At 44.5% G+C, this 16,834-nt stretch overlaps 1 protein-coding gene across 1 annotated transcript in view; it reads left to right on the forward strand.

Moving 5' to 3' along the window:
- The window catches only part of RRBP1 (ribosome binding protein 1), a gene marked incomplete in the record, with an annotated part of 1,023,325 nt that overhangs the window by 61,802 nt on the left and 944,689 nt on the right, over positions 1-16,834 (forward strand). Inside the window, 1 exon segment of the mRNA XM_044056904.1 lies at positions 4,614-5,554. Coding sequence (XP_043912839.1) covers positions 4,651-5,554 — 904 coding nt within the window.

The following is a 16,834-nucleotide window of genomic DNA, read 5'->3' on the forward strand; positions in this document are numbered from 1 at the left end:
CCTTGACTGTGGATCTTTGAAAAGAGGTAGTGGCTACAAGGCATATTCTAACCCTCTGTTCTTCCAAATTTTCTTTGATTCTTTCGTTTGGGGCATTGCTGCAGTGTAAATTTAAAGGTGCCTGCTTCTGCATGTTAGGTGGCAAAGAACTGGAAATGTCTACACCCAGTGGGAGTTAACAGCTTGGGAAATATATTTGCCAAGTGAACTTTGAGTGGAAGAAGCCTAAGTCCCTTAGCCAGAACATAATCTTAAATATCTAATGTTGTGGTGGTGTGTAACTTTTTCATTTTTACACTATGTCCAAACGTACTTGGCATAATTGCATGTTTCCACTTTGCGGTATTGTTTCCACAAACACTGAAACCAGATTATAAGATTTGTTTAGGCAAGTAGGCTATTTTCAGATCTGGATGTGGAATATACAAGTAATATGGAAAAAAAAAAGCTGTTCGACATTACATGCTAAGCAGCAGTTGCTAATGTCAGTATGAAGCGGAATATAAGTATGTAGTGGTGGCCATCTAAAAATGTATAGAAGTAAGGATTGAAGGCAGTAAGATGGAGATGGTGTCTGCATACATTTGTATAATAAACAGATTCTCATTAGTTCCTCTGCACATATCTGGTTTCGTAGCATTATTTTTCCCCAAGAAAGGGCAGATCTATGCTTCAGGTTGCATAGTTATACATGGTAAAAAAAAAAATGCACATGGATATCTACGCTTTACCTTGCTCATGTCTCTCCTGGGTTTCTTTTAAATTTTTTTCAAGTTTGTATGATAGCATTACAAAGTAAGTATTCTGAGGCTGCATTGTTGTGTACGAGTTTGTATGATAGCATTACAGAGTGTTCTGAAGCTGCATTGTTGTGCATAGTGTGGCTTGTTACGTATCACTTATCCTACACAGTGTGCTTGTAGGTTATTACTACACGGGCTATGTGACCATTTAGAAGCCTAGCCAATGCAGCTTAAAAACTTGTAAATAAATTAGCTGCCTCAGTTGAGGAGAGCCATACTAAATATCTCAAGGGTGAATTTGTAAATATCCAGCCACTCAGGAGGACTGGTGTTAAAGTTGGCCAATGTATTTCTTTGCTTGACATGTGAGGAAAATGTGTACTGTGGATAGATTGAGTTGGGTATCTGTCATTCCAGCAGGTCCTGTTTGTTATGATAAACACTGAGGTCTTTGGAGTGGGTATTTTTGTAGTATTGCCAGTTTTCTGAAGGTGAAGGAGGTCCAAGCTCAGAATGCTGAACTGTGGTCGCCATGCAGATGGAGTAAAATAGTTGGGGTTTTACTCTCTCACACTAGATTAAACCCTATCTCGATAGATTAGAGAGTTTAGTCCTGCATTCTTTAAAGTTGGGGTTTGTTGAGGCCTTTTGAGTTTGGCATGGTGTTTGGAAAGTAACATGCTTAAGAATACTTTCACGTCAAGATTTCATATTTACAAAAGAGCAGTTTCAGTATTCTAGCAAGAGTTGCAAATCTCCTGATGGCAGGAGACCAGCTGTGCTATATAGTGCTGGTCATGCATGGATATCTCTGCAGTATTTGACACTGTGGACCATGGCACCTTAACAGAACAGCTGTGTTCATACTGTGGAAATTCTTGACTACTGGTTTGTTTCATACTTGTCCAATCAGGCACTGAGCTTGTTCAGGACTAAATTCCTCTTCAGTGTGCAGTCTTGATTTGTAGAGTACCTCCAAGTGCTGTTTTGAGCCCTTTGGTGGTGGTGTACATGCTTCCTTTAGGAGATCTAATAAGGGAAAGGGTTTTGTGTACCATGGCTGCACTGCTAACTCTGATTCTTTTTCCACAAGAAGAGGTGGCCTGTTATTTATTTCCTGGCTGATTATCCTGGGTATAAATTCTTAACTTAATGAAAATTTAAATGAAGTTGAATATCACAGTAACTGAGACCTTAACTGTTTATGCAAGTCTGAGAGACTTCTCTGCCATACCCTGAATTTGTTAACAAGGTGATGGATCTATAAATGTCTGCTAAAATTTTGGGGGAAGGTACTGGCTGTAGTGAAGACATCATGCTTTCACCTCATAGTTTTCCATGATTAAGCACAAGTTTCCTCAAGACCATCTTTTGTTGTACGTGCCTTGGTGTCCTCTGGACTGGACTTCTGCAATGCCTTGTACCTGGGACTACTTGTCTTAACTTGATTGCTGTCCAGATGGTGCAGAAGTCCTCAGATTACTTAACTGGTATGTCATATTACTGGCATTTTATGCCTGTTTTGCATGGTTTTCATAGGCTTCCTATTCATTACAGTATAATCATGAAAATGTTTTGCAAAAGCCAGAGAACCGAAAATGTGATCAGCCTGGTTTCCAAACCTTCCCATGCCTGGACATTGTAGGATGTAACCACATGCATCATGAGGGATGCCAACCTTGACGAGACTTAATTGAAGCAAGATGAACACCTCATTATTATATGTGGCCGCTAAATAAAATATTAATTTGTTTGAATGTCTGGTTCCTGGTTTCTCGATTTTTTTTTGCTGGTTTTGAAGTAATACTTGGTTCATGGTTTCCAGTTACGGAATGCCTGTGTTTAGTGATTATAAAGATTCCCAAAATGGGTCTCTGCTGCCTGGAGGAACTGTTTTTGCCCATTTGCCCTGAACTGGTATTTCATCCAGCTTCTGAGTGGCTGCTGGCAGTTCTATGGGTTAATCTTAAACCTCGGGCTTTCAAGTCTTCTATCAAGCCCCTTACCTGTGGAATTACACTACCTTGATAGCATTGTGAGTGTTCTCCCATGGCCAGTTTTAGACAGGCTTTAAAAACATACTTGTTCGAAAAGTTCTTTTAATGGTTTGGATTGATGACATGATATCTTCATTAAGCCCGTACTGTATTTTTGTTTTGTTTTTATATTTTACTGTAGATTTTATATCCCATTGTTTTGAATAATTAATTGTGTGTTATTGTTTTGTACTTTGCAACTGTGCTTTGTAAAAAGCGCATTAATAAACTTGAGCACACCCACGGAAGAAAGAGTACAAGGGACTTACAAGTGGAATATCCTCGAAATCCAGTGAGAACTCTCTGATTAAGGAAGAATGATTCCCAACTACTGTTGGCACACTGTAGTCCACTTGTTGGCAAACATGCCTAGATCACTAAATGACTGTTAATTTTAAGGGGGGTGGTGGTGCTATTTTATGTGGTAGTCCTCTGGGCAGTTATAGTTCCAAAATGAAACCACACTTTTTTTTTTTTTTTTTTTTTTTAATGAAGGTGGAAACCATGGTCCGCACGCTTGGGGAAGGCATGGTCAGATCCTTCTTGGAGGATGAGTGTGTCAGCAGGGGATTTAATAATGTTGTCCTATTTAGTCAAAATTGTTTAGCCATAGGCCTTTGTCTGTCTTAATGACAGAGTTGTACATGCCAAAGAGGAGGGCATCCAGGTGTGAACCTTGTGGGACTGCAATAATGACATTTTTGTGTGGAAAAGAGAACTCTGTCAGCGAGAGTTGGTGGTACATCAGTGAATCGCATGACTACCCAACAGATGGACATAGGGGTTAATGTTTAAGTGCGACAGCTTATCAGTAATATCCACATGGAGTGTTGTATCAAAATACTTTTGTAGGGTCCAGGTAGGATGTATGGCCAGACTGGCCCTTGTCCATGGCTTTATTAGCTCTAACAAAGAAGTTTAGTAGACTTGAGTAAACAGTTTACCTTTCACAAGATGAAATCAATTAGGGTCAGTAGATTTTGTCTGTAGTCTGTCTGTTTACAGTTTAGACTATTAAGCGCTCCATGACCTTGCATATGGTACTGGTGAGACTAATGGGTGTGAGCTTCGAAGGGCTTGAGGTTCCCATGTGTAATGGCATTACTGTGACAGTTCTTCAGAAATCTGGTACATAAGCTGTGGACAGCCTAATACTGAGTAGGTTTATGAGGTGTTCAACAAAGCTGAGTTTTGCACTGACTGGAAAACAGCCGGGTGTGTTGCTGGAACCCACAGAGTTGGTGTGTTTAGTTCTGGATAGTGCCTGTAGGACCTGCTCTAAGGTGGTTTATTTTGAAGAGCAGTTGAGAGAAGCAGGGGTATATGGGCTGGCTGAAATTAGAGCTAAAATTTTCACCTAGGATAATTGTCAGTGGTTTCTGGATCTTAGTAGGTGGTACAATTAGATAGCAGCTCAGTGCAGTACTAAGTGTTCCTTCAGAGTGTTCTAATCATGGAAGAGATTGTTTTTTAGTTCATAAACTGTTGTACATTTAATATTGTGTGTTGTAGATCTTTGCTGATCAATTCTAGATTTTCTCCCTCTTTAGTAAGTAACATCCTGCTTTTTCTTTCCCTTGTCTGAGTGAAATCTGAGTTTTAGACTCCTCAAATGTTTCAAATGCCCTTCCCATTTAAAATGATCTTGAAATAGAGATTTGTCTTCCCTCCCTCTATTGTATTAAAATTGTGGTGCTAAAAACTGTGTGTATGTGGTAATAGCATGCCAAGGACTGCCAGTCTTGAGTAAGAGAATTTGCCATTTTAATGTGAATTTTTAACCACTTTCTTTGCATTTTCGCTGCTTTCTTAACTTGTGTTTTTTTGTTTACAGATTGTTCAGTGAAGACAGAAGTACAGTTCTAAGAAAAATGGATATTCAGGATCCTCAGACAATTGGTGTTATGGTCTTTGGGGGATTTATGGTTATTTCGGCTATTGGAATTTTCTTAGTTTCAACATTTTCAATGAAAGAAACCTCTTATGAGGAAGCCTTGGCTAAGCAGAGAAAGCAGTTGGAAAGGGTCCATTTGCAGAGAAGTGAGAAGAAAAAGAAAGAGAAGCTCACTGAAAAGAAAGGAAAGGCCAAGAAAAGGGAAGAGAAGCTGAATGGAAAAATCCCAGAACGGGAATCGTCTTTTGACCTGCCTGAGTTTGTTGAAGAAGAGGAAGAACTAGATGTCCTTGAAGAACCAGCAGTACCAGAGCGTCCTTTTGTAGCTGTTGCAACTCCACCCTCTTCAGAAAAGCCAGTTTCTTTTCCTAAAGATAAGCTTTCATTAGCTGCAGAAAAGCCAGTTTCACTTCCCAAAGATAGGATTTCATCCACTACAGAAAAGCCGGTTCCCTCTCCCAAAGATAGGCTTTCACCTGCCTCCGATAAGCTGGTTCCAGCTTCCAAAGACAAGGCTTCACTAGCTCAGGAAAAGCTTGTTCCAGCTCCCAAAGATAAAACTCCACCCACCGTAGACAAGACTGTTCCTTCTCCCAAAGATAAGAGGAAGAAAGAAAAGAAAGTTGCAAAAGTTGAGCCTGCACCAAGCCCTATTGTCACTGTTGCAAGTCAGGCACCTGTTACTAAATCCGCACCTGCTGTGGAGCTGCTTGCAAAGGAAGTACCTGTGATTGCTGTTCCACCAGTTGGAGTACAGCAAAGCACAGCAGTACCAACATCTGCCCCCATTAAAAAGGTGGAAAGCGTGATGCCTGTGGAGGAGTCCAAACCAGATGTTCTTGCAAAGAAGAAAACTGCACCCAAGAAGAAGACTGAACCAAGTAAGCTTTTCATTTGTATAAGACCTTTTCAGTTCACTGAACTTTGTAGGATACTAGTATATTAATACAGCATCAGTGCTTTTGTTTTTCTTGTATAATATTCTCAATAAATTGGTGTTTTGTTCATTGAAAAATACACTTGTGGCTTCTGTATGAAAAAGAAACAGAAATGTTTTCAAGTTCTTCCTTCATAATAAATGTAAACAAGATGATCGGCTTGGTCTCTTGCTCAGAGAGTCAGTGATTTCTGCTCCCCTCTTCCTAAATCAGACCAGCTGTACATTAAATGAATGTTTCAATAGACTTGTGACACTGTTTCTGGAATGAGCATCAGAAAAGTTTGTTGTTCTTGGGCCTGAATTTATTGCACCACAGTTCATTAATACTCTGCACTTATGGTATACAGCACCGCTAGTGCATTTATTTTGTAGTTCTGCTCGTATCACTTGATATTGCATCATTTTTTTAATTGGAGAGAGCCCACTTGGCATCAAAGTACCCACCCATGTAGAAAATAAGCTTATCTTTACATTCACAGCTGCAGTATTCCTTACTAATGGGATTCCCTGCCATGAAACCCTCCATCCAGTCAGTTTACAAAAGATTTCCATTGCTTTAAGGTATGCTGAACATCACCTGCTTACTCTTTGCATAAGGTAGGGCATAAAGGTGACATTCAGGCGTACCATTCTCAGAACGTTTTTGCCTCCAGTCTGAATGCTGTTTTAACTGCTGATCTGTTGCATACATTTTTTTTAACCGTTTTTCTGTTTGTTGGATTTTCTGTGCCTACTCCTGTTTGCTGGAGTCCTCACAGTTGCAGATAAGTACCCAGTTGGGTTTTGGTTAGTTTTTCTGTCGGTTTAGTGCTGTTTGGAGTTAATGTCATCCAGGAAGGGTAAATGTCAGTGTGAGAGACTGATTCCCCATAAAGACTGTCACGACAAGTGTCTTTTTGCCTTCATGCTCCTCACAACCATACTTGCTCAATTTATCAGGTGTTTGTCTCCAAAACTCTATGTAGTAGGCTTTCTTCACTTTCCTTGTACCTTGAGAACCAGCTACTTGCTGCGAGTACTATGGATGGAACTTCCTGCCCAGAGGGTCAGCCATCTGAGAAGAAGGTGCATAAGGTCAGGCTGGAATCTTCTGCTGTCCAGCCTCTGCCGGGTGTTTCTCCTGAGGTTATTATGCACCTGGAGGCTCACCCGGTTTTGTCAGATACTTCTACTGTGTCTGGGTTGGAGGCCAATGAGGATTTGGCAGGCAGCACATCCAATGAGGCTTTTCAGGCGTCCATTTGGGTGTTCAGAGGGAACCATGGTTGACCGTTTCTGAATGGTCTAATGGGGTTCCGCAGCTTCTCTTTCGGGAAGAAGATGTTCTTCGTGTTTCACTGTTGCAGTCATCACACTTGGGTTTTCTGCCTGCAGGTAGCCCTCAGTCGGCCCAAATACCAGAGCCTTAGTATTTCTGCATCAGATGCTGTCACTTCTTCCCTGATGTCAGGTCATAAGGGGCATAAAAACAGGCAGCCGACGCCATTACATCAGTCTTTCTTGCTGAGGATGAGCCCGAAGCAGAAGCAGTTAGCAAGTGCTGGTCGGCCGCTACCTGAATTTTTGTTTTAGAGTTGAATGATCCTGAAGTCTTCTAAAGCTAAGTACCCCGTTGGGGATCCTTTTTTCTTGCTCTAACCGATGTGAAAAAGTTAACAATTGTCTTGCCTGTGGAAAGCAAATACCTCACAGAGATTTCCCTTCTTACTGCGTCGCCTGTTTAGGCCCAGACCACGACGTCTCACTCTGTCGGTTTTGTGCCTTAACGCCTGAACCATTCGTCATCGGGCTCTCTTTGTCGCTAAATTTTTTCACTCTTGATCTCCATATTCTGAAATGGCTTCGGTAAGCCATCCGACTACCGACTTTCCAAAAAAAATGTAAGGATAAAGACAGAGACAGACCACATAGGTCCAAAAACTGCCGACTATGCTTCCGTTAAGCTACTCGCCAGTCCACCGGTACTCAGTGAGGCAACTTTGCAGCCCCTGATGCCCGCTAAAGTGGATTCGCAGGCCTTTGGGTTCGGAGTCCGGTATGCTGTGAGACGCTTCTTCGACTGTGGAACCAGCAGATGTCTCTACCATGGATGGGTCCGGAGCCGCTGTGCAGGCACCGACTTCTGAGGCAGTTTTTCACTCTACTGATGTTCAAAACAATCCAACTTATAATCAAAACTACCAAGTTTCTTAGGCCCAGGGTATGCACTATGCCTAGAAAACTGACCAAAGCGCATGCTCAGGTACCCATGCCACAAAATCAAATACTTAGAATGGCTGAAGACCTTATTACGGTAGACAGTCAGCCTCCCCCTGCAAAGCGACAAAGAATCCAGTCCCATTCAGGTTCTACAGACCAGGAGTTCAATGACTCTGACCTTTCTGATTATGAAGACATGCCCTTGTCAGCCCATGAGGATTCGGATGCAGAGGAATCAATTCCCTCTGCCTCCCCTCCAGAGGATTTTTCTTTTGGTGAAACCTTGCATACTTTAAGAGAGCATTTCCATTGGGAATGCCAAGACTATCCTCAGTCCAGAAAGAGACTCTGAGAATTTTTAGAGTTGCTTCAACACAGGCCTTTAGCTATACCCCCTGTCCTGGATGCTGTGGATGATGATTTCATGGAATCCAGCCTTACTCCTGATACTTTACCTCCTGCCCCTAGGAAACCAGACTGGTACTACAGAGTACCTGATACTCGCAAGTTTATTTTCAAGAATCCTACTGCTGACCCAGAGATCATTTCCCAGGGGCCTAAAGGTATTAAGGCTACTATAGCCAAGAATCTCACCCCTTTGGACAGGGATTCCAGAGCTTTGGACAGATGGGGTAAGAAGGTATATACCTCTGCAACTCTTGCTGTCAGGGCATTGAATTGCCAGTTTCACATGCTGAACTACCAGCAACATATTATGGAACTTGTTAAACTAAAAGTGGTAACCTTTCCAGATTGTGCAGAAAATAAAGAATTGCAGGTCAGTAAGCATACTTTGCAGTGTGGCTTTGATGCCCTAGAAGCATCTTGTAGGGCAGCAGTCACTGGCTCTGTGTTGAGAAGACATGCTTGGCTGAAGGAGCAGACCTTGCCAGATCATGTCAAATCTAAATTACTAGACGCTCCTTTGAATATTTGGCACCAAATCAGAAGAGGTTCTTAAAAAAGATGGAAGAAAAAGCTAAATCTATGCAGACTGTTAAAGAATTCCTACAAGTGCAACCCCCTAGATTCAGTAGGCATTGCCCTTCAAAACACTAGTCCTTTCCAGCCCCCACCAGGCCTTCCCAAACAAGATCCAGGGGAAACAGACCACCCAGACTACAGTCTCAGGGTATGCAGAGATCTAAGCAATGGAGTGCCCCCACCCCTAAAGCAGGGAGTGGTAAGCCACCTTATTATGGAAAAAGCTCACAATGACATCTTCACTCTACTTCCCAGCCGCCCCAGGAGGAAAACTTGCCCTTCATGCAAAAAACTGGATGTCCATCACTTAGGACCGATGGGTCCTCAACATTGTATCCCAGGGGGTACAAATTTTATTTCCATTCACTGCCAACCCCAAGTGGGTTTTCTGACCTTCTTCCAAACCAGTGGGCAGAGGCTCAAAACCAAGTACTTTCCTGCTCAGTATCAGAGCTATTCAGCCTTTTCCAGTAGAACAGAGGGGTCAAGGATTCTACTCCAGACTCTTCCTGGTACCCAAGAAAGAGGGCACCCAATCCTGGATCTTTCAATTCTCAACACCTTCCTGGTGGTACCAAAATTCAAGATGCTTACCCTGCAGCAGCTTCTCCCTGTGTTGGCTAAGGATGCCTGGTTAATCACCCTAGATGTAAAAGAAGCCTATCTGCACATCCCCATAAGGGAGTCCTGCAGGAAATATCTACGTTTCAGGGCAGGGTCTATGCATTATCAGTTCTCCGCACTTCCCTTTGGCTTATCTACTGTGCCCAGGGTATTCACAAAATGCCTGGCTCCAGCCATTGCATACCGCAGGCAGAGAAATATGCAAATTTACCTGTACTTGGATGACTGCCTGATTCGGGCAGACAGTCAGGAATTGCTACTTTAGCACCTGACATTTGTAAAACGCCTTCTCACTTCATTGGGTTACACCATCAACAAAAAGAAATCGCAACTGGTACTCAGTCAAAAGATTGTATTCCTGGGAGCAAGCTTGGACACAACTTCCCAGATGGCATTCCTCACTTCAGAAAAACAGGTCTATCTGACAGACTACTTCAAGCAAATGGCCACCAAAACCCAGCTGTCTGCAAGAAAAATACTGCAAGCCCTAGGGTTCATGGCCTCATATACTGCTAATTCCATATGCAAGACTGCATATGAGGAAACTTCAATGGTACTTAAAAAGTCTTTGGTGCCAACATTCTCAGGACCTGGAAACATTCCTTTCATCCTTGTATAAGGACAGAGTTCCTTTGGTGGGCAGAAGCATGCAACCAGAACAAGGGACTGCCTTTTACTCAACCCCATTCTGCCCAGACCCTGACCACAGACACATCAGACTGTGCATGGGGGGCTCGCATGGCTGGAAAATGTATTCAGGGTCACTGGAGCCCAAGTCAATTTCATCTGCACATCAACCAAAAAGAGATGCTAGCTGTACAGAATGCCCTGACAGCTTTCAGATCCCTACTCTTTCCAGGACAGCTGCTGATAAAAACAGACAACACCACAGTTATGTGTAACATCAACAGGCGGGGGGGGGGGGCGCATTCTTACCCACTCTTACCCACTCTGCAGGTTAGCCATGGCCCTGTGGAACATGGCCTTAGACATCCAAGTCCATCTACAAGCTCAATTCCTGGCAGGCAAATAAAGCTCACTGGCAGATGACTTTAGCAGAAATCTCCTAGACCCACACGAGTGGAAACTGGAGCCCAGCACCTTCAACCTTCTGATTCAGAAATGGGGGACCCCAGAGGTGGATCTCTTTGCCTCCCCCTACCAGCTAAGCAAATTCTGCACCAGGAACCCTCACAGCAGTGCCTGGAAAGGTGAATGCCCTATCCTTTCAATGGGAAAGACCTCTCAGTCTATGCCTTTCCCCCTCTGCCCCTTCTCTCAAGAGTATTACTCAAGATCAAACAAGATAGGGCAAGGACAATTCTGATTGCCCCAGACTGGTCACGCCAGCACTGGTACCCACTCCTGCGCAGTCTGACAACGGTGCCACCCTGGCACCTACACCTGACCTCAAGGCACCTACACCAGACCTCAACCCTGCTCTCTCAGCAGGAGGGACAGATTTTGCATCCACAATTGCAAACCCTAAATCTTGCAGCCTGGCTTATTCCTTGAATACTCCCACCAGCAACCCTAAGCAGACATGTGCCGGATGTCATCCTTGAAGCCAGAAAGCCCAGTACAAGGAAATCCTATGCTGATAAGTAGAACAGGGTATTGTTCTTGGATACAGTCTAAAGGAAAGGACATAGCACTGCCCTCCTTACCTCTAATCCTGGATTACCTAGCAGATCTACTCCACAGAGGCATATCCTTCTCCTCTATCAAGATCCATCCCTCTGCCATCTCGACTCATTACAATACTGAGCCACCTCTCTTCTCTCACCCTCACATCAAGTAGTTCCTTAAAGGGACAAACAACTTAAAGCCACCAAGGAGACCACCCACCCCTGCTTGGGACCTTAACTTTGTCCTGGAAAAGCTCACGCTAATTCCTCTCTTGGCAAACAGCCTTGCTTCTAGCCATCACTACAGCTAGAAGAGTGCCTGAGTTACAAACACTGATGGCTGTGGAACCCTTCAATGTGAAGTTGTTCAATCTCACCGTTCATTCTTCACTGATGGGTTTGGAGCCGATCCTCTGCTCCGACATGGCTGACTAGCAAGCTCAAAGTTCTCCAGTAGCTTGAGACCCCACCCCTTATCCCACAATACACTGCTGGAATTACCTCAGATCTAGTTTGCCACAGCACGGATCTCTTGGTTTCCAGCATTGCTCGAGACTTTATTGGGAGTTTTCAACTTTCAGCAAGTTATATTTTTCAGTTTTTATATATCTTTGACCTATTTTTAATAGATATTACTAGCTAGTAGATAGTTCTTTTGTATTCAACCCCCTTTCCTCAGTAAATGTTTCTTTGCCTTTGGCCTTAGGATCCCTTTCTTTACTTGTTAGTCGGCGTTCCCTGTTGGGACTATTGTTATTGGATTGCTTAATCCTGTTTATATTGGTAGTTGTTAGTTGCCCCTTTTGGGCTGTGTGTGCGTTAGTTAGTTAACATTTCTAAAAATAACTCTTCGTTAAATAGTGTGTTCCTTTTAGTGGAAATTGTAAAATGTTTGAAGAAAGAGACAAACATCCAAAGTCTGGGTTTAAAAAATGCCCAGACTGTGGACAGAAAATGTCAGTCACGGATGCCCATGCACAGTGTGTTTACTGTTTGGGTGAGGTGCACCTGCAAGAGTCATGCAGTATCTGTCACTCCTTTTCCACCAGAGTGCTATCTGAAAGGAAGAGGAAGTTGGTAGATAGGGGTATTAAACACCCCTTTTTTCTGAAGCATTGTCTGACCAGGATGGAGCCAGCAAATCATCCAAATCTTCCACTGAATCTATGTTAAAAAAAAAAAAGGGAAAAGAGAAAGTGCGGTGACTTCGGCTCCGCTGCCTTCGGAGCCCGACAGTCTGCTCTTTTCGGAACTGGGACATTGTTCTGGAACCAGTTGCCAAAAAACCTCCATCCGTATTGCTTCAGTCGACTCCATCTGTTCACTCTTCCAGGTCCTCTGTCAGCCTTTCTGATCTGGATATGGACCGGCTGGTTCAGAAACTCTTAAAGGCACCAGGCCGATCTAAATTGCTGTTGGCTCAGACCCAACCATTTGAGCCAAAGACCGCTACTCTTGAATTGTCTGCTCCTCCTCAGAGCCATACCGGACCTTCAGAGCCGGAGGAGGATGACCTGATTGTGGATCCCTTGGAGCCGACACCTGCTCCAGTGTTGTCGGCTCCATCTGCTCGGACGTTCTCTGTGCCGACCGGGGACTCTCTAGGAGCCGACACTCTCCAGTCGGGTCTGGAGAGGATAGCCGCACTGACTTGTCTGTGCCGACTCTTCCTCTTGGGGACTTTGCTCAGGTGAGCTTGGCTCCTAACTCGGGCTTGGAGCCCACAGCTTCGGTGCGGGAGGAGATCGCAGCTCCGTCGGATCCGTCGACTCCTTCTCATCGGCGCTGAGGTGCATTCAAAGCCATGAGGCGAGTGTTGCCTCCTAAGACTTCTTCATCTCAAGGTCTGGCCTCTTCTGTGTCAGTTTCTGTCTCCTCCGGTCATCCCAAGTGTAGAGACCCTGAGCCTCAGGTAGCCCCACAGGGCGCTCCATGCTCTTCCGAGACCTCTCCAGAAGTTCCCCCTGAAGAGGTTCCCAGGAAGCGATTATGCAAGAGGAGGCATTTGGACCCCCCCACCCCCCCAGGAGTCTGTCACATCGAACACCGACTTGGATGAATCAGGTCCCCTAGATCCCCCTCTGAGGACATCTCCTTTGTGGAGATTCTTGATGTTCATCGTGTTACACTGCTGCAGTCATTACACTTGGGTTATCCTGCCATCAGGCGGTTCCCCAGTCTGCCTGAGTTCCAAAGTCTTGGTCCGGCGTCAGTTGCTGTCGCCGCCTCCCTGACGTCAGTGCAACAGGGGTATGCAAGATGCAGCTGATGCCATTGTCTTCAGTCTTTCTTGCCCCGCGGTGCCCGAAGCAGAAGCAGTTCTCAAGTGCTGGTCGGCCGACTCCTGAGATTTTCATTCTGAATCCAGAACCGAAGTCCTCTACAAAGCTAAGTACCCCGTTGGGGAAACTTTTTCTTGCCTCAGACTGATGTCAGTAAAAGTTAATAACTGTATTTCTTGTGGGAAGCAAATACCTCATAAGGATTTCCACTCCTATTGTATTCCATGCCTAGGCCCAGACCACGACGTCACTGGTTGTCGGTTTTGTGCTAGGTTTAACAAGCGCACTATTAAACGTCTGTTTGATTTTGCCCGACATTATTTTGGCAGAAAATTCAATTACACCATGCCGTCGGAACTTCCGACGACCGGATTACATAAAAAGCGCAAAGACAAGGAGGCATCAGAGGCACAAAACTGACGACAAGGCCTCTTCTAGGCCGGTCGCCGGTTCTCCGGTTTTCAGCGAGGTGCCTACGCAGCCCCTGATGACCGCTTCCACAGCACCACAGACCGCCTCTGACTCCCACGTGGAGCTGGCTGGGCCTTCGGACGCTCTGTTTTCAGCCTACCGAAACTAACCCTTCTGAGGGAAGCGAAGTAGCTGAGCAATCCACAGCCTCAGAGGGTGTCTTCAGACCTGCCCAGTTAACCATTAAACCCTCTGATAAGTCTAAGGCCGCCTTGAAAGCAAAGAAACAGATACAGCATTCTCCAGGACAGGCTTCCATACCTAAGAAACAGATGCTCAAAATGGCCGAAGACCTAATCACCCTGATCAGGGGGTCCCATCCCCCTCCTGATAAAAGGCCCAGACAGGATACAGACTATGAATCTTCCGACCAGGTGTCCATTTCATCAGATTCATCCTCAGACCTAGGATATTCCTTACCCCCTTATGAGGATTCTGATGCTGAGGAATCAATTCCATCAGCCTCTCCGCCTGAGGACTACTCCTTTGGGGAGACCTTGCATACCGTGAGGGAGCATTTCCATTGGGAAGGCCAGGATTACTCAGAATCCAAGAAAAGGCTCAGAGACTTCCTTTTATTGCCTCAACACAGACCCCTTGCTATTCCGCCAGTGTTAGATGTTGTGGATGATGTGTACACGGAATCCAGCTTAAACCCTCACTCCTTACCTCCAGCCCCAGTTAAATCTGATAGATATTACAGAGTCCCTGACTCTCTCAAATTTTTGTATAAAAGCCCTGTTGCCGACCCTGAAACTATTTCTCAGGGACCCAAAGGGATTAAGGCATCATCAGCAAAAAACCCAGTTCCCTCTGACAGAGATTCCAGAGCATTAGACGGATGGGGAAAGAAAGTATATACGTCTGCAACTTTAGCAATGAGAGTCTTAAATTGCCAGTTTCACATGCTAAAATATCAGCAATTTTTGATGTCTCAGTTGAAACAAAAGATGCTTCCAGATTCAGATCCTCCTAATTTTAAAGAAATGCAGGATTTATTGCATGCAGCTGAACAAGTGGGAAAACATACTTTGCAATGTGGGTTTGATTCCTTAGAGGCCTCCTGTAGAGCAGCAGTTACAGGCTTTGTCATTAGAAGGCATGCTTGGTTAAAAGAACGTACGTTACCAGATCATGTTAAGGCAAAATTATTGGATGCACCTTTGCAGCGGGATGTGTTGTTTGGAGTTAAGGCAGAGGCGGTATTAAAGAAGATTGAGGATAAGGCAAAATCTATGCAAACTGTGAAGGATTTCTTACAGGTTCAGCCTCCTCGTTTTAGCAGAAATTGGCCAACAAAGAATTGGTCCTTTCCAGTCACAGACAGACCTCAAAGAGGCAGATACAGACGTCCAAGAGGTAGTAGAGGTCAAGCACAAGGTCCTTACAGGCCTCGACAATGGGGTACACCAGGCCAGAAAGAAGGGGAAGACGGGCCACAGCCTTATAAAAAGCAGCCTCAATGACTTCCCACTGCAGCTGCCAAACAGCTGTCTCTTGGCAGCCCCCTTAGGAGGAAAACTGGCACTTTTCTTTCACAATTGGCATTGCATCACCAAAGACAAATGGGTTCTCAACATTGTATCTCAAGGTTACAGGTTCCACTTTCACACTTTGCCAAGGTTAAAAGGAATGCCAAATCTACCACCAAATCAATGGGCAGAGGCTCAAAAACAAATTATAGCACTCATGGACATGAGAGCTATTCAAAAGGTACCACCACAGGAGCAAGGACAAGGATTTTATTCAAGACTCTTTCTGGTTCTCAGAAAGGACAAAGCCTGGAGACCCATTCTGGATCTTTCTTCTCTAAACACTTACCTGGATGTTCCGAAATTCAAAATGTTGACACTACAGCAGCTTCTTCCCATGCTGGGCAAGAAAGCTTGGCTCGTGACTTTTGGACCTCAAGGAGGCATACCTGCATGTCCCTATCAGACAAAACTGCAGAAGATGCCTCAGATTTCTAGCTGGTTCAATGCACTATCAATTCTCTGCACTGCCCTTTGGCTCATCTACTGCACCCAGGGTGTTCACAAAGTGCCTGGCACCAGTAATTGCATTTTGCAGGCAAAAAGGAATTCAAATTTATCCATACCTGGACGATTTATCCATACCTGGACGACTGCCTGATTCAAGCAGAGAGCAAGGACATTCTTCTAAAGCATCTGGCGTTCGTAAAGAAGTTATTAAGTTGCCTGGGGTACACAGTAAACGAAAAGAAATCAAAACTAGTGCCCTCACAACAGATAATATTCCTGGGTGCCAGCTTGAACACAGCGGCCCAGATGGCTTATCTCATGCCAGACAAGCAAGGACAACTGACTCAATACTTTCAGTTGATGGCAACAAAGACCCAACTCCCTGTAAGAAAAATTCTGCAGGCCTTGGGCTACATGGCATCTTGCATACTACTAATTCCATGCCAGACTGCATATGAGGAAATTACAATGGTACCTAAAGAGTGTATGGTCTCAACACTGTCAAAGTTTGAAAACCGTTATACCACTAATTCCTTGCCTTCAACAGGAGTTTCGATGGTGGGCTCAAGCTTGTCACCTCAATAAGGGACCGCCTTTTACTCAACCCACAGCCAGGCAAACACTGACAACAGATGCATCGGGTTATGCCTGGGGAGCACATATGGCAGGAAAATGTATTCAGGGTGAGTGGCCCACAGAGCAAAGGCATCTTCACATCAATCAAAAAGAGATGCTAGCTGTACAAAATGCACTTATAGCTTTCAAAGACCTGCTACATCCAGGACAACTACAACTAAAGACGGACAACACCACAGTTATGTGGTACATAAACGAGCAAGGGGGCACACACTCCTACCCCCTCTGCAGACAAGCCATGACCTTGTGGAACACCGCTCTAGACTACCAAGTTCATCTGCAAGCACAATTCCTGTCAGGAGAGGAAAAACGCACTGACAGACGACCTAAGCAGAAACATCATGGATCCTCATGAATGGGAATTGAATCCACAAATATTCAGAATGATAACACAAAAATGGTGGAGCCCGGACAT

The sequence above is a fragment of the Protopterus annectens genome, chromosome 1.part2, assembly GCF_019279795.1.
Source record: "Protopterus annectens isolate FY-2018-M chromosome 1.part2, PAN1.0, whole genome shotgun sequence".
In the NCBI taxonomy this organism is placed as follows: Eukaryota; Metazoa; Chordata; order Ceratodontiformes; family Protopteridae; genus Protopterus; species Protopterus annectens.